Here is a 24,491-nt window from a genome sequence, read left to right as displayed (position 1 = left end):
TATGGGACTGTCAACTATAGCTTAGGCCTGAGTTTTTTTTACTCCTGGAAATCCTAGGATTTGTTACAGAAATTACAATGTATGAGTGTTTCACAGTGCATGCTTCTGAACAGACGTAGTTTGTCAGTCATTATTAAGAAACTCAGTTGAACTAATAATGGTAAAGAATATGAAATGTTGTTGATCAAGATTGTATTTTTTGCTTCCCCCCTCCCCCCCCTCGCCCCGAATCATAAACCATCTGACAACTCAGACTGATACCCAATAACCCTATTCAGTCTGGTGTTAATCAGACTTTACAAATCACCATGAGGAATTTGCAGGATAGTTTGGGCTTAAAAGAAACCCAAACAGACACACATTCTCAACTGCAGTCTACACTGACTCTGAGAAGAAGAAAAAATCTTCCAGAAAACATCCAAAACCACAGGGCTTCCCAAATTTCCTAAACATTAATATTTTTGATTCAAGAAATCTCAAAAATACAACTTAGCCAGCACAACAGCTTTATTTTGCAACTTGAAGTATTATACACAATTCAGTAAAATCCCACAGGAGGAACAGCACAGAGACTTACCACCTTTTGGCATTTCCTAATTGAGAGCCAAAGTGCAAGGTCTCCAATTAGCTCCCAAGGTAAGAGAACAACACACTGCTGTTAACAAAAGTCATGTTAACATTTAAAATATTAATTAGTTATTTAAAGGCCACATCTTCAAATGCAATTAGAAATCATTTAATAAAATTTTAGCTTCTTTTGGTATGACAAACTGCTAGATATCCTACAGCTAACAGGTAACAGTATCATGTTTTCCCAAGACATGTAAAAACACAAATAGCACTGTCTCTACATTATTTCATATACCTTAAAAATGAATGCCAGAAATCAATTGTTCCCAAGTGTTTGAGTGGAATTTTACATCCTTCAGACATGCTGTTATTCTCCTTAAAAAAAAAGATCAAACAGAAACGACCTTTTACATGTAGTATCTTGAGGCACAGGTTCCCCCAAAGTTTAAGTAAATTTTACACAGGGTGTACCATTTTTTACAACATCACTGTTATTTGAAGTCTATGAGTCTATGGCACATTGATTTTTTGTGGTTAAAAAAAAATTCTCCTCAGCTGCTACAACATGGCACAAAGTTAGAAGTTAACATGGTGACTAAATATTCTGATGCTTTTTGCTGGCTTATTTTGGGGTGCACATAAATAAAAGGCACGCTTTTCTCCCCTCCTCTCATTATTTATGTACTGTACAAGCCTAACTTTCCAGCACTGCTCCATGCCTGCTGGCCCAGTGCAAGAAAGATCCAAGTCAGCATCCAAAACTAGTAGCAGCTCTACATGCTTAACCAATGGCTTTAGTTTAGCATGCTACTTCTGAGGTGGCCATTGATGAGAGGCCAATGGTTTTCCTGAAAAAAAATTAAAAAAAATTTACAAAGTCTAAAAAAATGATTAAGTTATTTATATTCATGTACATGTATATTTTCCAAATGTGTTCACAATGTTCAGAAAGTGCACATTTTGAAGTCTGGTTTCAGTATTTTAAATGTCCATGACCTATATATTATAGCAGCGCCATGCACAATAGTATCGTTAAGGAACTGTCAACGTTTCCATTACTGACCCTGTTTTGCAAGACTACAATGAAAATACAGAAATTTGCTCTTAGCTAGAACTTAGTGTCAATAATGTCTTCAGTATCGTATTGTTAACTTTTTGGATTTACTTCTGTACAGCAGTTAGAATCTGAAAAACAGACAGTTAGTGGTTTCACTTTTTGGCGCTCATTTTCGTACAAGGATTTTCAAGAATGAAAGTGTGCTTACAGCAAAGGAAGAGCCCTCAATAACAAAAGCTCCACAAATCATTACCACACTATTAAAAAAAAAAAACAAAACAAAAAACAGGAAGATTTAGTTAATGATTTGTGGATCCTTACAGAATTACTTTTCATGATTTAGTGACCAGTAACATTGATGAAATTATTGTACATAAGAACAGCTTAGGTCTCGCCATCAATGGTCTCACAAACGTATTTAAACAAGAACATTTGGAGTTAAGACTAGTACTAAATTTAGATTTGAGAGTTCAGATATGCTTAACTTGATATGCCTTTAAAAAAAGGTCTGACTTTCAGAAAAGTCTGAAAAACTATAGTTTCAAGTAAGTCTGGAGCAACTAGGTATTGTGGCTAGATTTACCATAAATATATGACATGCTGACTCGAAAAAACTGCGTTAAAACTACCAGAAGTTTGAAGCACTACCTCTGAAGGTTCTTGCTTTGGTTATCTTTAAAAAAAAAAAAAAAAAAAAAAAAAAGAAAAAAAAATCAGACTGTTACAATAACAGTGCAAGTTTGTTATAAACCCACATGCATCTGTGCAGATGTTCTCTGATGCATTGTTTTTTATTATGCCCACTGCCAGCAATGGACATTCTTCCTGGAAAATCCAACTCCTGTTGTAATAGGTTTGGCTGAACCAAATGAAGAAAATAATTCGAATATCAGACTCAAATGGGAACACAGTTTCATTTAGTTCTGGTTAAGAATATTTAAAAGCCCTCTCCACCTACAGTCTTTTTGAAACAAGGCACAAATAGGGAGTGGACATTCCAGCAAAAGTGATTGTCTGAAATTAACAGTCCACAGCAGTCTTCTAGTCCAGCACAATGAAACATTTTTGCTGTCCAGTCTATGCCACATCTTCTAGATAATCTGCAACATCACTTAATTGAGAAATGGTGTGGTCTTGTGTGATGTCTTCAAGCTAGAAAAATCAATGAAATCACAAACTCAGAAAGCACAGAAAAAACAAGCATAATTTCATGTAGTCCTTCATACATCACCCCATCCTCTTGGCCTCAAGCTCTTTCATTGGGACTTTAACACCTTCAGGAGGTGCTTAGATAGACCTCGAGATAAAGGGATAAGGCATTCCTATGCTGGATACTAACTCAGTCTCGAATCCATTTTACTTGCCTTGAAATAGAGTGGGTTGTGCTACTGAACAATTTTGTTGTTGTATTTTTTTTTTGGTTTGTTTTTAAATCAGTATAGTATCTAACATGATAGGAATACTAGGTATAAAAATACAGAGTATAATAGATGATACAACTTCAGCACAGAACTTTGCAACATAAAACAGTACATTCCTTCACTGGGGATTAAAAATTAAAAACACAAGATCAGAAGAGTGCAAAGAAGAAAAAAATTAAAAGAATCATACTTTATCACTGGCATTCAAGTCTTCTGTTTCAACAGAAATTTCATCTATTTCTTCGCCAATACTGATATCACTTTTCTCTGAGCGATGGCTAGTACTAGAGAGAAAACCATAAACAGAATTAAAACTTTCTTTTCAAACATCCAAGCATTACATTCACCTTCATATAATTTATACTTGCCATTTGATTTCGATTTCACTCCTTAGCAAGTTAAATATGAAGTTATTAAATAAAAACAACAAAACATAATAATCAGAGTCGTTCTACCTAGATGAAGCCATGATAAATACTGGCTTAAGCCTGTAATCCTGCAGTTTACAACAATAATATCTTTGCATTAGAAGGATGAAGCTCTTAAATATTTATAACTGACTATTCATAATGTTTTATTTTATACTGGAATAATTCAGCATGCACCCTATTAATTCCCTAATATCATTAATCAAAATGTTAAAACATTGCCAAGTGCATGGTTCAAGAAAAGAACTTCCATTAAAAAAGCAACTTAACGTCAGAGAGCATCTTAAAGTTAGCACCTGGCTTTTAAGTTTATTTTTAATTGAAATTTAAAGGAGTTCAGAGATACTGGCAGAGTCCAGCAATCGTGACGGGCTGAAATATTATAAAAATAATGTAAATATATCAATGGATATGTTTATAATGTTTGAAATATTAAGCTACTGCAATAACATCCTTCTCTTACCTGTTGAAGTCATCAGCATAGTCATCGTCATCTCCATTTCCTAAAGAATTTTTAAAGGGTATTAATCAAATGAGTTTTCTTTTTCATAAAATGCAAAAAGAAGAATCTGTTCCTGCACCAAGACACATATTTTCATGGCCAGCAATAGTGGGAATACATCAAACTACTTATGCAGATTAGGAAGAGAAGTTTAGTTTATGTTTGTGATTAATCTCAATCTCTTTCACACTGAAATAATGTTTTGAAATCAAACATGAATTTTCAGAATATTGACAGCATTGCTGAAGACAAAATTTAAACACTTAGCAGCTCTATTTGGAGACAATTGATATTTCTTGCATCACATCTAATTGCTGCTGCTAAAGCCTACAGGACAACTTTCAAAAGGTGTGGAGGGCAAGTAAGTATGCCACTGAAAAACAGCAAGACTTGTCTGGCTACTATTTTTTTTTTTAAACAGATGTAAAATCTTTCTTTTATTAGAAACCGAAACACTTGATATTAGCAAATCTATGCATGGAATGAATCAAACTTTTGCTGCATGGGTGAAACTGATTTGCACACAAAACTCAAGTTTTCATTTCTCTGTATTCCTTCAGATGGGATCTTGCTCCTAATTCCAGCAAGTCTCACAATGGTGTTCAATAGAATAACAGAAGCTGAAAATCGTAGTTCAATATGTGTATTTCAGTTTCTCAGATTCCTCTAAGAAGCTGTGCCAGAACTTAGGGTTAGAAATATCAGAGCTTGTGTTGCTGCTACTTGCCTAATTCTAAAGATCCCAGTTTTGCATTTACCAACCGCAGGTCTTTCAAAACGGAATTTCTATTCAAATCTGTAAGAAAACAAATCCATTTATAACAGAAATTTGGCTTGTGACTCTAATAAGTTCCCACTTAAACTTACCCATCAACCATTTATAGAAAGTGGTCTTTTATAATAACCTTATATAATTTTTATATATATATATAATATAGCATGACAATATTGCATTCAATTTTCAGGTTTGAACTGTGCTAACATTTAAAGACATGAGCAACAAACACAGACAATATCCCAGTATTCAGGAGCAGGTTTTACAAATATCCTTATGTGTCTCCAAAGAACCTGTGCAAATAACAGTAGCAGAAAGGACTAAAGTAGTTTCAGTTAAAAATGAACCATAGCATTTTATACTCCTGAAAACTCTTTTACACAAAAACTCTGAAAACTCTTTTACACTCCTGTACTCTTTTACACAAAAAGGGAATGCTGATAAATTTTGCTCTATTATGCTACCATTGGGGAGCATTACATAAACAGTATGCCATCACTCGGTGAAATAAGCATGACTGTAAAGCATGTTACAGCCAGGAGGGGGCCACATAGAGACAACTTACATCGTATTTGTATCTGAACGGACAGACTGTTCAGTGTGTTATGGGAAATATCTCCTACATTCATCAAAACACAAAACCACACAAAAGCTTACCATCAGGCTCCTTTAGCAAAGGTGCACCAGTCAGGGAACTTAACCCACTTTTCAAAGGCGGTGCATCAGAAAGGGATGCTAGACTTCCTGCTTTATTGGATTCAGTTTTCCTAAAACAAACCAAACAAGCAAGTATTCTGGAGTGCTGCAAAATGCATACAGAGACTTTCTCCTTGCAAAGACTTCTACCTGATTCCCTTCATCACAGACAGACCTCCTGCACCTATATCAGCATCACCATTTATATCTTCCTATCAATGAGCCTTTTATTATCCCCATGGATAAACACAGCCAAAAGAAGAAAGATTCAAATGTAAATCAGTATTTAAATCAGCTTGTTTTACAATGAAAAGGTTAGGTCTAATAAAACTATTAATCCCAACAGCAATCAGTCCACAGAATGAAAACCCTCTCAGTTATGGCAAGATGGATCTCATCACCATCAGTTAAAGTTTACTTGGTTATTACTCATTCCATTCATATATTCGAAGTGCCAAGTTCAAATAGTTCTTAAAAATAAAGAATAAAGAAACACTATTATTAAAAATGAGATCAGTATTTTCACATTTAATATTACCAGAACTCTTATTCTGATTGTATTCCTATTAAGAATGAACAATATCATTTAAATTGTTCATTATACCTAGACGACCAAAATATCATGTATTTTACCACTTAAATTTTGAACAACAGGTCAGAGACATAGGGCAAGTGAAAATCTATTAGTCAGTAGACTGTGACTCTACTACAGACATAATTTGAAAATCATTTTTTCTGTAGGAAGTTTCTCCACTAAGAAAATCCTTATTTTAATCAATAAATAAGAGTCATTTTCTTGTATGGGTCTTTTTAGTAGGCACTAAAGAAAGATGGTCTACCCACAGAGTTAATTTGCCCTGTGATATGAAAATGCTTGAACAATTAGAAATGGGTATTACCCAGAAGATGTTCAGTCTTTTGTGCTTCCACCACCTGGCCACTGCATCAACAAATAACCTAAGACACACTTCTACCATGACCTGCAAATATAATAATTTGCAGTAATTCCTATTTTATTTTTAGTTCAGTAACAATCTCTGGTTCAATATCTGAAGGACTGAATTCCTTTAACAGTTCAGTTTAAGGATTAAGTTCAATTATTAGATTTTTAATATTACAAATTATCATTTAAACCTGTTTTATGTCAATGCAACCACATGCTACAAAGGTTAGGTTTTGGTTAACAGCTACTTAACCATGTTCTTGAATATGGAACAGTAAATGCACTGAAGATGCAATTTTAATCCTGCTATTTCCAATAAGAAAAAGAAAAGAACTAGCATCGTAGGGTTATTTGTAACACACAGTATTTTCCACAGAAAAATCACTGCTTTTTGAGAAAAAGAAATTCTGCTCTTTGTAGACATCCAACTATCCACGGCCAACGGGAATGGCAGAAAGATGCAACAGGGGAGGGTCAGGCTGGGTGTTAGGGAAAGGTTCTGCACCCAGAGGGTGGTCGGGCACTGGGACAGGCTCCCCAGGGCAGTGGGCATGGCACCGAGCCTGCTAGAGTTCAAGAAGCGTTTGGGCAATGCTCTCAGACATCTGGTCTTATTTTTGGGTGGTCCTGTGTGGAGACAGGCATTGGACTTTATGATCCTTGTGGGTTCCTTTCTGCTCAGGATATTCTATGATTCTAACTACAAATGAATTATCAATAATCTTTCTCAAAGAGTCCATTCATTTATTGGAAAGAAACCTAGCTTACCTAGCATGATTACTTTGTGATGTACCAAAATGATCCTGTTTCAAGGGTAAGTAATCACTGTGTCACTAATACAAAAAGGTTTATACTGTTCTGCCCACTATCAGTGTAGCCTGGGAAAAAGTGAACTTGAGGAGAGCTACTGTGAAACGGACTTGCAAATGTTTCTGCAGCCTCTTCTGGTAACCTCTACCATGCTAGGACTATCTTCCAATTGTTAGAACAATCCTCCAGTTACTCAAGCACATCAAAAGAACACCATAAAATGATCTTCTAGCACTTCTCAATATAGTTAGCTAAACTAAGCTCCAAAAGAATCACAACTCTGATGTGATAATGCAAAGATAAACTGTACAATTTTATAACAAAACAGTTGCACAGTTCAATCACTAGCTCTTCTTTCAAATGGTATTTTTCAGTAATCAGACAGCCACAGAAGACCAATAAAAAATGCCCTCCATAAACGTCTGCAAAACTGACATATGCAGGAAGAATAACAACTTGCTGAAAACAGATCTGCACACAAAAGGTGCTGCAGTGTGAAGAGGAAATCCTCAGCTGTGAGAAAGCTTTACTTATGCTTACTATTTACACATTCACCAGATTTTTTGTACTCCTTGCAAAGTTGTACAGATATCCAAAACACCATCTCTCTCACTGTTCACTTCTTTCAGTGCTGGTCACAACTGCAGCTCTGCTGAGAGAAGAAACATTGGCGCCTGTACCTCACACGTGTTCGTTCCGCCAAATAGCCAGGGGACATTATACAGCTTAACTGATGCACTTTAAAATGATGGAGGTTTTTCTCGCAGGTACATTCAAGAGATCACACTTGACACTCTGAATTTCAGAAACAAAATACTTCAGAACAGATCTGAACACTTGCACTTACAAAGTGTGAATAATCAAACATCATCTAGCTCTTGAAGGTCTGCAAGAATATTGAGCACAACAGAAACCTAAATCAAGTAGACAGTCCAAGTCACTTACCAGCCGTAAGTTCTTTCTGGCTTGGGTATAGGATCGTCAAAAAAAGAATCTCCCTCTTCATCATCTTCATCCATAGCTGGGTCACTTTTTTCTTTGGTATTTAAGTCTTTGTTTTGCAACTGAGGATCTAGTTTTGTTTCATTAGGCAGAAAATGAATGCTTCTTTTGCTTGCTTCCCCTGATGAGACACTTGTATCACTTTGAGTGCTTTCAGCAACCTTGAAAGATAAAGAAAACAGACCTCACTGAAAGGAAAAGTAATTTCTCTTGAAGAAAACCCAAACAAACTTACTTCTTAAAATACTGTAAGCAGTTGCATAATGTATACCAACCGACATTGGTTATTTCAATTTTATTAGTACTCCTCTGCAATCATGAGAAATCATACAACAGAAACAAAGCTGTTTCTACCACTTTAGACAGTGGTGTTTTTTTTTTGTTTTGTTTTTTCACTGTTGCTGCCTTTTAAAAAATTTGTTCCGCCCTCTGCATAGCTCTTCTATCTAGATGAGCTCTATTATAAGAGCAACGTATTTTGAAAGATGTCACTCATCAAAAAAGGCAATCTACATGCATGCTGCTTCTTAAATTCCAGTTTTGAATTTTTTTTTTAAAGTGTGAAAGTTAAGTGAAGCTTTCTTAGTGTTATTTTGCAATTCCGCTACAAAAAATGCTATTGAATTAAAGCCATCATCTTCAAAATAAATAAAACTCATGCAAATTACACCATCTTAAAAATAAATAAATAAATAGATGTAGAAGGCTAAAGTAGTCAATTGAAAACGTAGGCCATTGAAGTTGAAAAAGGCCTACCAAGATCATATTACCTCAGTCACAGAACCACGTTCAATTGCTGGCAGCAGCTCAGTTCTTCCAGAGCAAGAAGTAGTACTTACACCTGCAAGTGGTAGTTACAACTTTCTAATTCCCTGTCCCTGAGACACGGAATTGCTGAAAATTAAGAGTTTAGTGATACCCTGACCAGAGTAAAAGGGAAGTTACGTCCACTTTTCTCTTTTGGGCCCTGAGGGAGTGTGCTGCTGCTATCTTATCTGAAAAACTGGAAGCACAACAGTTGATCTTTGCTTGAATTCTTATATCCTAAAGCTTTGCTAAAGGGAAATAACTACTTTCAAATTGTAGCGGTAAGCTAAGCGTGACTAATGGTTCAATGAGCAATGTGCCTACTTTGGGTTTCAGTCTAATGTTGTTAATAAGATAAATCAGAGTGTGGTTTCACACTTGCACTTAAACGAATATCATTCTTGCTGCTGCCAGGAGCTGTGGTCTTGGTCTCTTCTTACACAATCCTTTCTATGACACCTATTGGCTGCTGAGTCACAACCAGAGCCAATTCAGCTTAGATTTGCTGAAAATCCACCAGAAAATTTCAATTTTCCAACAGGAAACCTACATTGTTCAGCTAACTTTCATCTTGTTACAGCCGGGACTTGCTAAAATTTCTTCCTCCTGCATTATTTTTACCCCAAGTATGGTGCACAGGCATAATATTCTTCCATCCTGCTGCCAAGGAGTGAGATAACCAGGAAAACTGAAGAACTGTAGTCCCATTAAGATATCCACTACTTATTCTTAGAGGTTAACTTGTCCAACCAAAAGCTGTTGCTGTTTTTTTGTTTGTTTTTAAACCAGATATCGATACATAAACCAACTGTTGCCTTTTTCTGAGCTAAGATATTTTCACCGAGGATTTGGGAATATATCATGAAAAGCATTTTGAGCACATTTGTCTGTCTCCCACTTCAATGGAATTATGATTCGCTTGGGAAAGAACATGGATATATAGAGTATAAAAAGCACAATCATAAATTCCAACTTGTTGGAACTAATATTCTACTTGAAAACTCATCACATCAGAATGAGCATGTAAATTAAAATGTTCTGATCACCACCTCAGCTGCTGCTGCATGCCAAAATATTGGGCCTACTCTGTAAGAAGCCTGGATCCATTCTTTTTGCTGCTCAGAAACAACCTGTATATTATTTCTTCCTCTAAAGGAAGGTCTAAAACATTGGCTAGCATATTCTCTTTTCGGGCATTTACCTGCTCAGACACCTAATCCAAACACTTCTTCCATTTACAAAATCTTTAGCATCTGAGCACAGAAATAAAATACTAATAGTAGAGAGAAATGGAGAAAAATCCACTGATCTTTTAAGTAAATGCAATTGTATCTGGAGTTCCATATGAGTCCTAACTTCCACTTCTCCTGTATGCTATGTAGCTTTTTCATTCTATTTAAATAATCTTACCTTACTCGGTATGGGGTGTGTATTTGATCTTCCATCTGATGATTTTGACGTGGAGCACAGGCTATCACTTAGAACTGGAGCAATCTAAAACGTTTCACACAAATACTTACTACAATATACTGGTTCGTGCCATAATACCATCATATCATAAGCAAGCTGTGACGCTATGCTGCTATGTTAGGAAGTCTACAACAACTGCTTCTAAATTTAAGCTTTGGTTAACGTACCAACTGCATCTCAGGTACACAGGATTTTCTTTCAAACCACAATCACTACAGACACTAATAAAATGCTACTGGTTGGATTTCATTCATTTAATTAACAACTTATTATTATACTACATTAAAATATTACTCTCACTGCTATCAGCTAATTCAATACTTCCATATATTTGATTTTAAAATTATTTATTTGTCTTAAAAAGAGTTATAAAGCTTTGGCAAAACCAATTCTTATCTTAATAAGACCTGAAAAGTCTAGAAGTACACCAAAGATAAAAAATATATAACAGAGATGTTAACTAAAGATGTTATCTAACCACACAAGAAATAAGAAAAAAAGTGGCAAAATGCTTTGCATCATTTTCCAGATTCACTCTGTGCTAGTATGTTGCTGCAGAATATTAGTTAAAGGGTGGTATTAGAAGTAACAGAACAGTGGTAGTCATCTTGCAGCATTGGTTTCTGCTATAAGCTATGTTGGAAGCTTTTCCTGTTATACTAACCATACAGTAAAGACTTGAAACAATTTAATACAATGTTAGCCAAGTACTCTTAATTTCATTTTTTTAAAATTGAAATGAAAATAAAGTATTATGAAAAAAAAGAAATTACACATTTTAACTACTTACTTCTCCACTGCCCGAAACCTTTTTCTGCTGACATTTTTTAACAACCTCCAACAACAGGGGACCACCCACACTACCTTCCGCTTCTGTAATTCCCAGATCTCGAGCTAAGTTTTCTCGACCATCCAGGCCATTTAACTGGGGAAAAAATAAAATAAAATAACTCACAACACAGAAATAACTGTCTGAAAACACAACATATATTTTGTAGTAACTCCTAAAGCTTTTTGGTCTTATTTAAAACAGCAATAATCTGACTAATCAGTCATTATTTAAGACTTCCTGTTGTATGCGGAATAAAGTAATAACAGCCTATTTAAGTCATTTACTTCTGATCTGTACGTGAATTTATGACTGACCATCCAAAGTTGTTTTAAATACAAAAACACTACAAACACACTGAAACATGGAGGATAAGAAGACAATGCAATACACTGCTCAGAGACAGGGACCAGTACAGGAAAGTAAAGTAAAATATTTCAGCATTATACACAGCAGTCTTGGCCAACTTGCTTAACTTTGGCCAAGTTTCAGAAATGCATTGCAACAGCTGAAGACGATGCTTTTATTAGAAAAAGAAAGCGTTTCAAAGAGCATAAGATGTCTTCATGCTGCAAACAAAGCACTCCTCCCAACAGCAAGTAGCAGCGTGAGAGAAAGCATGACTGTTTCTGTTTGGTAGCATGAATCTGAATCTTGGCACAGATGTGTCCTAATATAATAAATATAGCTAAAGATTATTTGGCAAAGAACAAGAGTGTATGGGATTTTATATGGTTAAGCCCCTAAAAAGATACATGGACTTCTGAGAAACTGCAAAGTTATTTTTTTAATTACAACACCAGTTGATTTAAACTGTACTCAGTGCATTTCCCCAGTATTTTTTCCCTAAAACAATTAAATCAGTATCCAATTCAAATGACAAAAAAGAAAATCACTGTTCGAATAAGAAGACAATGAATGGATTTTATTTTTTTTAAATAAATTAACTATTTAAAGTGAAATTAAGAATAAAAACAAGCATTTGAAATGTTAAGAGAAATTCTTCAATTAAATCAAACTGTTTCAAACCCAAAATTTATTACAAAAATGTTTATATCATAAAGAGACAATGAAACAAACATAACAGAAAAACTACCTCAGTATCAAAAACCTAAAAACAATCACTTTGCAAAAGTTCATTGTTTCAGTGAAATTTCTCTCAGAGTAGATTGCTGACATTATTTTAACCTTCGTGTAACAATATTAAGTTAATAATATGACATGGTGAGATTACTGACAAAAAATGTTGCAGAAGAATTTTGTGTTATATACTCTTCTAGGGTTTCGCAAAAGTTTTTTTAACTCAAACTTAACATATTGTCAAGCATTGACTTTTGCAAGGCAATATTCATTCATATTGGCATGTTTTCCTGGGAAATCTATCTTTATGGCAATGTATACCTTTTGTAGACTAAGTATAAAAAATTTCTTAGACTAAACACAAGCAATTGGTTTAAACAAATCTACCATAGCTTCTGCATTCATTGCCATGCACTCCAAACAATCAGCATATCGTACAAGCAAAAACAGTATATCTTACTGTGCTTGATTCAGGCTGAAAAACAGCCAGTGTAAAATCAAGATTGAAAAAACGTAGAAATTCTGCAACAAGACCTGCCACCAAGCGACCTAAAAAGTAAATGAGAGAGGTAAAAATACACCAGACAGAAACAATTCTTACTTCAAAGATATAGCATGTATATGGCTTCAGGATGAACATCTATGTTGAATCAACACTACAAATACAAATATCATTTAGACATTCAGCAAGCTACCATCACACAGTTGACTACACACAAGCTCACATCACATCCACTTCGTAATTTGTGTGCTAATTCCCTAATTTCTAACTCAGCCATTGTACCTGAATTATTTGAAGTCAGCAATACTGCAGGAACATAAATAGAGATCGCTTACAAAACTCAGGCTTAAAGATTATTTTTTTAACTGTTTAGTGGCTTTAAAAACATAATTTTGGCACTTCTCCTATATGTGTTCACTACTGTACCTCTACAGTCTGTTTTCATTGCTTACTGTCTAGAAGGGCTTTATTGAGATTGCAAAATCACAACTCAACGTGAAATATTAACTTAAATGCATTAGTCACCTCAGTTAAAAATACAACTTCAGCAACATTAAAAATTCTAGATTGTATTCTATTCTGAAGTGAGTAGTAATACATTTATTTCACAGGAATAAACGCATACTTTACAGCATCAAGATAGTATTGTTAATAAAAGATTTAATCCTTTGTTCGCTGTTTTATTATTTTGAGATGCATTGTAATCAAAGAACTTACCATCTTTTGTACTCAAAAAATTTTTCAAGCTTTCATTTACCAAAGGTGTTTTGTTCTGTCAAAAAGCAAAAAACCAAATGGTAATTAACAATATCCTTGTACTACTAAAAAATTTTAAAAAATCACAGCAAGTCGGTGTTTTGGTGTATACTACTCCATATAATGCCTGTTACACGTAATACAATGTACCAAAATCTCCCTTTCTGTTGATTCTACTATCTCTTGATTTTACTATCTATAAGTTATTCTGATCAACTAGACAGAAGCAATATAAAAGCAGCAAAGATAGTTAAAGCTATAGTTTTACAGTAAAGTCTATATGACAATTCCTGTTTCTAAACATTGGGAAACACCTTGATGGTCCCTGCTTTGTTTTCCTTATGCTCTTATGCAACAATATAAAATTTTCCCTTGATACATTTCACAAATATAAAGTATTAAAGCTATTATTTCTAATTAAGAACTACATTAAGAACTGTCAGGAATGCTGAACTGAAAACACTTTAAAATTCTCTTACCTCCACTTTCTCTTGTTCTTCTAGTGCCAAAAAAACAGCTGCTCGCAACTCTGCCTGCCAAATAAAAGAAAAAAAGAAATGGCATTTCCACAAGCACTGTTTTCCCTATGCAAATAGAATGCAAAGAGCTGGCAAGTATCTTAACATCTATTTGTTTCTCCTCCAGCAACTTGGCATTGATTGTAATCTACATCAGTGCAATTAAGACACTTAAGATTGCAGGCAATGTGACTTGAGGGTGAGAAAGTTTGAGAAAGTTTCCAGAGAAGCAACGGGGTGTGTGTATGTGGGGGGAGGATTCGATACAAGACTTCCTGAATTATTTCTTTGTGCTCAGAAAGATTCCAGATTACCTGTATTACCTCCTGTTACCTTTGTCTGAGAGTTAGAAATCCAGCTTTTTCAAGCAGCTTTGAAACACCTACCTTTAATTTACAATACTTTCAGGAAAGACAAACAAACAGCTTATGATAATACATTTTAAAAAGTTAATGTTAAAATATACAAATTCCTCTTATTTCTTGTCAGATCACACTCAAATAACTAGAATTTCTCAAGGAAACGAACATGATTCCAGTCATTCAAATACTTCTGTACTGAGGTTTTGCCTGACTTTGAGGCAATGTCAAGGATCACAATTCTTCTAAACAAGGCTTTGAATATTTAAGCTTAAGTCTTGCCTATTTTTTAAACACTACAGTTTCTCTGCTTCTTTCACTAAACATACTAAACGAACACAAGTTATTACATTTGATGAAGTAGTTTACCACTTTAATCAACTCTTAATCAGACATTTTTAAGCAGCCAGTAGATTACACTGCATCAAATATAAAGGACTGAGCTACTCCGTATGCCATTTTGGTCAAGAGCAAATAAGAAAGATTTGCAAAGGAAGACCAATTTGCATAATTAAAATTAAGAACATTTTGAAGAGTGCCTAGGTTTCTTCATATATATTAGGAAAGGAAAGTCAACTTAACAGTAAACCTCTTTGGACACCTTTCTAAAGGAAAAAGTCACGAAAAAAAAATTTTGAAAGATTTCTCAAAAGAGTAAAATGCTTATCAGTTGTATGCAACGGTCATATACAGCAATTCATTTTTTTTCAGGTGCTGGTATACAGCATCCAATCATCAAATAATCTTAGAAGCTAATAAATTTAATATTATTCTTACAAAATCAGTTTACATTTTACATTCTGACCAACAGCTAAAAAAAATGTTTAATTTTATGCTTTAATTTTAAAAAAATAATAAATTAACCTCAGAGGTCTGTAAATAGCCTGCTGGAGGTGCAAAACTCTGCTTCTGCAAGGCTGCATTCAACATTGTTAATAATAATGCATGCATGAGAACATGGCGCAGTTGAATATTGCTTAGGGCAGTGAATACCTGTAGCATAAGATTTCACATGGCAGAAGAATGCACTACAACTGAGATAACTGCTTATGGATCTTCCAGACAAAGTGCAGTGATGTGTTGCTGCCATCTGCTCCAGTGCTGTGAAACCACTCCACAGATGCACAGGCTTGAACAACCTTTTGCACACATGAAATTTAGCAGCACGTGGGCACCCTCCTGCCTCACTTTCACTGTCACCACTTCCTAACTCCAAAATAACTGTCACATACCTTGGGAGAAACAGTGTTATCTGCCTCTGTAGACCAAGCATAACATCAAGCTGTCTGAAGTGATCACCCCAGGCTAAAAGCCTGTACCAGCCTATATCCAAAGCTGGTGCCAGACTGAAAACAGCAAGTTTTATTACCTCTGTCCTGTCACTTCCCAGCTGCAAAGCCTGTGAGGTACTCATCCCTAAGCAGGACCAGCAATTTCCATGACTGTTCTTTGTCTGCTTAAGTGACAAACCCTTCAACACAAAAGCCCTCCCTGGCTAAGCCAGATAAACTTGCTGGCAGTGTAACTGAAAAGACGAAGAACGCTGGAAAAAGAAAGATGGAGAATCCATACCACAGAGGAAGCACTAAAAGCTTACAAGCCATAAACCCTAAATAAGTGCAGCTACATTTATCATGTGCTTACTCTGTATGTCACATGCAGTCCTCATTCTCATACTCCTGAAGGCAGGATACATCCCCAAGGTTAAGAGGACCATACTGACATTTAAAAGTTGAATTCCATTTCATCTGAAATCATTCTAAATGGTCATAATTTATTTAACCTCTAAAAATAAGAAATAGATGTTAAAAAAAAAAAAAGTTTCCCCTTGAGTCAAATAAATGAACTGATTTTATGATATGAATTGCTTTTAAAAAAACAGGCAAAAAACAGGTGTATGGTAGTGTGCAGCATACTGACCTCGACAGTTAATAATTCAAAGACATTTAAAAGCATTATGCTTTTAAAATACATGGAATGTATTTTTAAAATACATGGAAGAAAGATGAGAAAACAAATATGACAATTTAACTGACCTACACATAAGCAGTTAACAGCTCATTAAAAAAAAAAAAAAGTACTTTTATTTTCTCTTACAACATGGTATCTGCCAGCACCTCAACTGTCTAGGGTTTGAACCAAATTAGCAAGAACAGTATCAGCTGGCAAAAAAGGCATTACCAAACATATGACACTTGTATTGCTTTTTTCCCCTCATGTTTGTAGCAACAGCGAGTTCCCAAGATGCTGTAAAACTCAGGTGGCATAAACTTAATTTTCCAGAAGGAAAGAGATTGAAAGATACAAACCAAAACAAAATAACAAAGCAATACAATAAGCAGCATAAAGGCTCTTCTTCCTTAGATTATGACCTAGTAAGAGGTGTCCCTAACCATGGCAATGGGGATGGAAATGGATGATCTTTAAGGTCCCTTCCAACCCAAACCATTTATGATTCTGTGATTTCACAACAACTTCTCTATAAGAATGATCGCATGCACTTCAAGACAGATGATCATTTGTACATGTACAGCATGCATCACGCTTACAGCATCAGTGATTATTTTCACTGAAATACAAATATCCGGAATTATATATCTACAGAATTCATTAGGAAGCAGTCTTATTCATCAGATTCAGTCCATTAAGTGCTATATATATATATGCAGCACACATATGCACACACTGCGTGCGTATATACACACACACACTGCAGCTTAGAGAAAAGGCAGGAAATTCTCAACTGCAAGTGGCAAATATATTTACACATTTCCCAGCTTTCACAGTATGACTTCACTAAACACTCCAATGCTTAAAGCCTAGTGTAAATAGACAAGCTCTGAACAGATTCACAAAGTGGTCATGCAACTGTTTTTTTCTTTTCCAGCTAAATATTTTACGTCTTTACCAATGTGCCCCCAAATTAATTCAAAATAAGAAACTGATCAATTGTAATTCAGTACAAAATCGTGTTGTATGAGAGAACAAAGGCACCATAAGTTCTTTGCTAAAAACTACCCAGTCATTATGTCTTCCTAAATGTATACTGCGCTGACAGCCTGATACATTCTACCCACTGAAATCACTCCATTTTTATTCTAATCCTTTCCAAAGCTGTCTTTACCTGTAGGACCTCAAAACAAGTCAGCTATACCTTGGTCACATAACTTTCTCTTTAATATATATAATTCAGCTGGACCTCAAATTTATTACAGTTAGCTTTCTAGCCTCATCCATCTTGAAAAAATGGCCAATGCTCATTCTGAAGTATTAAAATGGACAATTGTTTTGATAGTACATAAATGTTCTCTCAGTTCTACAACATAATAAAATATACTGGCATATACACAGTAGATAAAGAAATACCACAGAGAATAACTTTGTTTAATTCAGTTTAACAAAAGGCAAACGGCTTTTTTTTTTTTTTTTTTTTAATGCATGGTATAACCTAAACTAAAAGCTAACCATTTAAGGAGACTCGTTCACCATGAGTTCTTCTTCTGGAAGACAATGGGCTCTTTGTCACGTACCAGCAGAACAATTTATCTAAGTCATTAATACTATCAATCAACAGACAGCCAACAAACTAGTATGTCAATTAAGGTTTGCAATTAAGAAAAAAAAAAATCCTCGAATGAGCAGCATTAACCATAAGCCTACCAATTATTAAACAGTAACTCCCAGTATTAAAGAGAGAGAGAATCTGGCAACTAGGAGGCAGATTGTATTTTTGTAAGTCATTTGCTAGTTTGCCTGGAGGGTAACGTACACCATATTGGATACTACACACTTTTAATATTAGAGAATAGTGAAGACTACAATAAAAAAATACTGACATGAAACTCAAGCTGTCAACAGTAGTTCAAAAACATGCATACTACACAAAGGCAGGAATTAGGTCATACTGAGCATGTGCACTGTAGTTTCTTAATGGGCTTGTGCTTTTTTTCTTTTTTAGTTGTTACTGGCATTTTATTATCACTATATTTCTATTGATTAACACCATGCCAGAGATTTAACAGGTGGCCCAACAGGCCTGTTTTGGCACCTATCTAGAAAAAAAAAAAAAAAGTCTTCCTACTCGAAACACAGTTACATGAGCTAGCAAGTCGAGGGAGGTGACTGTCCACCTCTAATTCGCTCTTATGAGACCCCACCTGGAGCCCCGTGTTCAGCTCTGGAACCCCCAGCACAAGAAGGACATGGATGTATTAGAATGACTCCAGAGGAGGGCCATGACGATGATCAGAGGGCTGGCTACGAGGACAGGTTGAGGGAGTTGGGGTTGTTCAGCCTGGAGAAGAAGAGAAGGCTCCAGGGACACCAGATAGAGGCCTTTCAGTACCTAAAGGGAGACTACAGCAAAACTGGGGAGGGACTCTTTGTCAGGGAGTATAGCGATAGGACAATGGGTGGCTTTAAACTAAAAGAGGGGAGGTTTAGATTAGATATTAGGAAGAAATTCTTTACTAAGAGGGTGGTGAGGCACTGGCACAGGCTGTCCAGAGAAGCTGTGGATGCCCTATCCCTAGAAGTGTTCAATGCCAGGCTGGATGGTGCTTTGGGCAACCTGGTCTGGTGGGAGGTGTCCCTACCCATGGCAGGGGGTTGGAACTAGATGGTCTGTAAGGTCCCTTCCAACCCAAATCATTCCATGGTTCTGTGACTATGCATTTGAAATGCAGGAGCAAAAAAAGTTTAATAATCATGTTTTATTGAAAAGTATGACAACTAGTCAAATACTCAGTGGACTAAGTACGCACACCCAACACTACTCTCATTGCCATCAACTATTTCAGTTATTCAAATGTTCCTGATGGAACTTGAGGAATGGCCTCATGTTGCACCAGGGGAGGTTCAGGTTGGAAATCAGGAGCCACTTCTCAGAAAGAGCAGTCAGGCATGGGAATGGGTTGCCCAGGGAGGTGGTGGAGTCACTGTCCCTTGGGGTGTTTAAGGAAAGGCTGGACCTGGCTGGCGCTTAGGGACATTGTTTGGTGGGTGACATTGGTAGTAGGGTGATGGTTGGACCGGATGATCTTGAAGGTCTTTTCCAACCTAAATCATTCTATGATCAATGAAGCGGAGAGAAACCCTCTAGACCCCATCCAACACAACTCAGCGGCAGATTATTTCCAGCGGGTTTGGCAGCAGCAGGAGAGCAACCAGAGAGCTCCTGCGGCCACGCCGTACATACGAGCACGACAGGGCACAGGCTCCGGGCTCCCCACAGCGGCGGTCCTGAGCTCCCCACCCGAGCTGGGCTCCTCGCGGCTCCTGCTGCGGCCGGGCAGACTCCTGCGGCCCAGGGCCTCCCCTCCCGGCCGGACTCGGCTCCGGGCCGAGCGGCCGGGGAGCTCCGCGGCGGGAGCAGGCGGCACCGCGGAGCCGTAGGGCCGAGAGCCGGCCGCAGCCCGTGCGGCCGCAGCCCCCCCAGCACGGCGGCGGGGGAGCCCCCTGCTCCCACCTTGATTTTGTTGAGCACCCCGCTGCTCTCCAGCGTCTGCACCAGCAGGTCCCGCAGCTCCGTGTCCTCCTCCGCCGCCGCCATCTTGTTTCTCCCTGACAACCGCCCAAACCGCGCTAGCGGCGGGACGCGGCCCGCAGATTCGCCTCCGCCGCCGGGGGGGAGGCGCCGGAGCCGGCGGCGGGCCCGGGAGGGAAGGAGGCGCGGCGGGACGGGGCCGCCCTCGGCGGCAGCCCCACAGGGGACGCAGCGGGACTGAGGCCGCCCGGAGCCCCTGCGGCCGCAGCGCCTCGGAAACTGCGGCGGCGAACGGGCAGCGCGGCGCGAGGGGCGGGCGGGAAGTTCAAAGCGGGCGGCGGCGGTAACGGCTGGGGCGTTAACGGCTGCTCCCTCACGAGCTGCCGGGACCCAGGGAGGGCGGAGGGGCTGAGTGGGGGGCTTTCTACACGCTGCGGCTGCTCCGCACCCCTGCCCTCAGCTCCCTCACAGAGCCGGCATGGAAGCATTAAAACCCAGTCTAGGTCGCTAATTTTATAATCGGTCTGCTACAGGTGTAGGGTAGCGTCAGAGGTGCTGAAGGCTCCAACGCAATTTTCTCTATATATATATATAAATAAAGCTTTTTAAGTCGTAACGCTTAATTTGTAGCTCTGCGTGTTGCCTTTTTATTATTACTATTTTTCCAGGCCGAGCTTCCTCTGAATTTTCTTCAAAAGAACTCAAATATATAATAAAGAGCTTCAGAAACTTCGAGTACCCAAATTCTAAGTTTGCCTCGCGGATGGAGTAAAATACCATTGGAAGCTGATACAATTTCAGAAAGCATGCAGTAGGTGGCACTGCACGTTCTTCATTCTGTCCAATTCTTCAACAGTGCCCTAAAACTATCAGTCAAGCCCGGGGACACTACAACTGTCCTGCTCATACTGAAGCTGCTGAAGTCAGTCAGTCTTAGCAGTCTTGAGCTGCTGTGCAGAATTGTGTTAAACTAAACCTAAACCACTGCACTTTTTAAGCAGAATAGTAGTAGTTTAGATCTGACTTCTGAAACCCTGTCAGAAGCAAAACATAAGTATAGAAACAATGCCTGTACTGTTATGGATTTAAATGGCAAAAGAGTCTATAAGGTTCAATGTCAGGCTTGAAACAAGATCATGAGTAACTAAGCTTCATTCTTAATTCACAATTGCAATTCAAAAGATGTATTTATAAAAATCAGATAACTTATTTTATCACATGAACTTTCTCGTGATGTTATAATCAAAAGAGCCATGCTATCCCAGGGTATAAATCTCTGCTGTATGTGGTATCATAGGTCTGCCAAAAGGCATAATGAAAGTTTCTTTGGTTCAATGAAACTATGAAAGCATCAAGCTTGATACACAGAGTACTGCCCAATCAAAGGGATCAGTATGCTAAGAATCTAAGCTGGCCAATGGGTTTCAATCTAGGGATCAGAAGGGAAGAATACAGACAAAAAAAACCCCACACCAAAATAATGGTGACATTCTTCTATCAGCCATACAAGCCATAAGAAAGGGCCAGCACATGGAATCACTGCTACAGGAATAGATTTGGGTCCTGTTGCAGTAATCAAAAATGGTCAATTTTTGTCAATTGCCCAGAGGAAATTTATTTTGTGCCAGTTCTACAGCTGACAAATACTACGTACGGGATCAAGCTGACCAGCGCAACCTGTAGTCAAAGGTCTGCTTCATTACTTGCACTGCCTCCAGAGGTTTTAGAGAGGTGTTACTGGAACCTCGGAGATTTTCTCCCTCCCACACTGCTACACCCAGTGCTGGCCAGAGCTGGGCCAGTGAGTGATGGACCCATGCTGGAGCAGTTCTTGAAGAACTGCAGCCTGTGGGAAGCCCACGTAGGGTCACCTCAGGAAGGATGGCATCCCATGGGAGGGACCCCACACTGGAGCAGGGGATGAGAGTGACTGTGAAGGAGTGGCAAATGACAAAATGTGACAGACTGACCGCATCCACCATTCCCTGTTCCCCTGCATTGCTTGGGGGAGAAGGTAGAAGTGGGTGGATGGGGAGAAGGTGTTTTTAGTTTGTTTTTAGTTTCTCACTGCTCTGGTCTGTTAGTAATAAGCAATAAATTATATTAATCTCCCTACACTGTACCTGTTTTGCCCATGACAATAATTGGTGAGTGATCTCCCTGTCCTTAACTCAATTTCTGAGCCTCTTTTCATCGTATTTTCTCCCTCTTTTCCTCTAAGAAGGGGGAGTGAGAGAGGTGTGGTGAAGTTTAGCTGGCAATCAGTGTGAAACCACCACAGTCCAGTGACAAATAACACTTACAATGTCTCTCTTTGCTGACCTTTTCTTTTGAGACAAGCATTTTGCCTCCCTCCATACTGCACATTGATCTGCTTCCCACAGAGCTTTCAATACTTTTTATTTTTTCTGAGACTGCTTTCTCCTCCTTTCCTTTTCCTTCTTCCACTATAATTGACCTCTCTGTTTTGTGTTCCTTCACTATGTATCTTTTTCCTTTTCTTCCGTTCTTCCAAGATCTTCCATGGCTCAGCTCTGTTATCTGCCACAACCAGTCCTGCTTTGCCCAGTACTTTTGGCTGAAATCCAATGACCGGCCTTCTTTTGTCACTACAAGTTCATTAACTCTTTTCAGTTCTGATATCTTCATTAGCAATATCACTCTATTATATCTTAATGAAATCCATTCTTATTGAGCCACGGCAAGGGTGGCATGAGTGGGGATGCTTTTGGTACTACTATGTGTGCTGAGATGGAGGCACAGCAGCACTCACTTCCAAATTAAAACAAATACACATATTGTCCAGTTACAAGAAATGTCTGTTTAAGCCAGCAGTCCATACTGTGGAATCTGGCAGTAGGTCTATTCTTTCTGGTATATATTTGACAGACATAAATCATTCCCCCCCCAAATGATTCCAAATGTACCAGCATTCAAAATATGAATGTGACCTAGGTATTGGCCTTATGTTTTGTTGTCCTGACAAAACCCTCTTGACAAAATACTAGACAGAGTTTGCATAGCAAAGGAAAAAAAAATCACTAGACTTAGAAGACAATTTATCAGTGGAAGAACATTTGTGGTTTGTAACATTCTCTTCAATATTTCAGCAACACTGGCTTTCAGCTCAAAAACATGTAGAATATTTCAATCCTGCCTACAGATAGTCCTTTTGAGCTCTGCAAAATACTAGAATATTATTTTGCTAAATATTCATCACGTAGAGGGCAGCAAAGCATTCTATTTGTCCAGCTTCCTATCCAGCACACAATGTACTGTCTCAGACAGTCTCACATGCCATTACGAAGAAAACGATGCCGTCTTAGATCTATATAATTCCCAAGTCTACCTTTATGGAAATCATAGGACTGCATTGCAAGAGACACAGAAAAATTATTCCTACTGTTTGTGCAGCAGTGTAAATGCGACTAACACATTACCACAGAAGGAAGAGAAAGCATTTTTTTCATGGGAAACCCAATATAGGCTTAAAAAGATTCTATAAAATTAACACTGCATTACTCACAAAAAAAAAAAAAAAAGTTGTGGTGGCATTACTACAGTTTTTAACACAATTTAAATCAAACTTAGGCTTTCTAAAATATGCATGGACCAATTCCATTATCTTAAAATTAGGACATGATAATATACATACATTCCAAAATGCATGTATCTGATCAGAGTATTGCAAATGATTGTCTTATTAATGTCTTATTAACGAACAATTAAGAGTAAAGTCTAGCAAGATTCATTTGTTCTATTTGTGCAATGGGAATAATCAAGGTGTTGTGTTAAGGAACCAACATATGAAAGTCCCTACCACAGAATCACAGAATGGTTGTGGTTAGAAGGAACCTCTGGAAGTCATCTGGTCCAATCCCTCTGCTCAGGAAGGGACATGTAGAGCAGGTTGCTCTGGACCTGTTCCAGGGCTCAGTCACCTGCACAGAATAAAGTGCTTCCTGATGTTCAGATGATACTTCCTGTGTTACAGTTTGTGCCCTTTGCCTCTTGTCCTGGCACTGGGCACCACTGAAGATAGCTTGACTGTTCTCTTTGCACCCTCCCTACAGGTATTTATGTACATGTGTAAGATCCCTCCTGATCCTCCTTTTCTCTAGGCCGAACAGTCTCTGCTCTCAGCCTCTCCTCATAGGAGAGGTGCTCCAGTCACCTTCTTGGTGACCTTTTAGAATTCTGGAATATCCTGAGTTGGAAGGGACCCATAAGGATTGTCAAGTCCAACTCCTGGCTCCACACAGGACCACACAAAAAACAAACCACATTTCTGAGAATGTTGTCCAAGCGCTTCTTGAACCCCAGCAGGCTCAGTGCCATGACCACTGCCCTGGAGAGCCTGTTTCAGTGCCCAACCACCTTCTTGGCGAAGAACCTTTTCCTGATATCCAGTCTGAACCTCTCCTGATGCAGCTTCATGCTATTCCCTCAGGTCCTATTGCTGGTCACCAGGGAGAAGAGTG

At 38.0% G+C, this 24,491-nt stretch overlaps 1 protein-coding gene across 2 annotated transcripts; it reads right to left on the bottom strand.

Moving 5' to 3' along the window:
• Positions 1-493: 493 nt before the first annotated feature.
• On the bottom strand, positions 494-20,286 carry CEP43 (centrosomal protein 43). Of its 2 annotated transcripts, XM_035538624.2 has the most exons (12): positions 19,993-20,286; positions 14,128-14,181; positions 13,610-13,664; positions 12,851-12,939; positions 11,272-11,406; positions 10,422-10,505; positions 8,148-8,365; positions 5,411-5,520; positions 4,706-4,774; positions 3,940-3,979; positions 3,239-3,332; positions 494-2,779 (listed from the first exon to the last, which is right to left on the bottom strand). In XM_035538624.2, exons 1-12 carry the CDS (start codon positions 20,074-20,076, stop codon positions 2,705-2,707), a joined length of 1,107 nt encoding a protein of 368 aa, XP_035394517.1. In that variant the 5' UTR covers positions 20,077-20,286; the 3' UTR covers positions 494-2,704. The 2 variants fall into 2 exon arrangements, with proteins under 2 accessions (XP_035394517.1, XP_035394519.1); XM_035538626.2 differs by lacking the exon at positions 4,706-4,774 and having other exon boundaries at positions 19,993-20,116.
• Between the last annotated feature and the right edge of the window lie 4,205 nt (positions 20,287-24,491).

This window comes from Cygnus atratus, chromosome 3, assembly GCF_013377495.2.
Source record: "Cygnus atratus isolate AKBS03 ecotype Queensland, Australia chromosome 3, CAtr_DNAZoo_HiC_assembly, whole genome shotgun sequence".
Taxonomy (NCBI): Eukaryota; Metazoa; Chordata; class Aves; order Anseriformes; family Anatidae; genus Cygnus; species Cygnus atratus.
The sequence above is the reverse complement of the archived record's forward strand: the minus strand, read 5'-3'. Positions and strand labels throughout refer to the sequence as shown.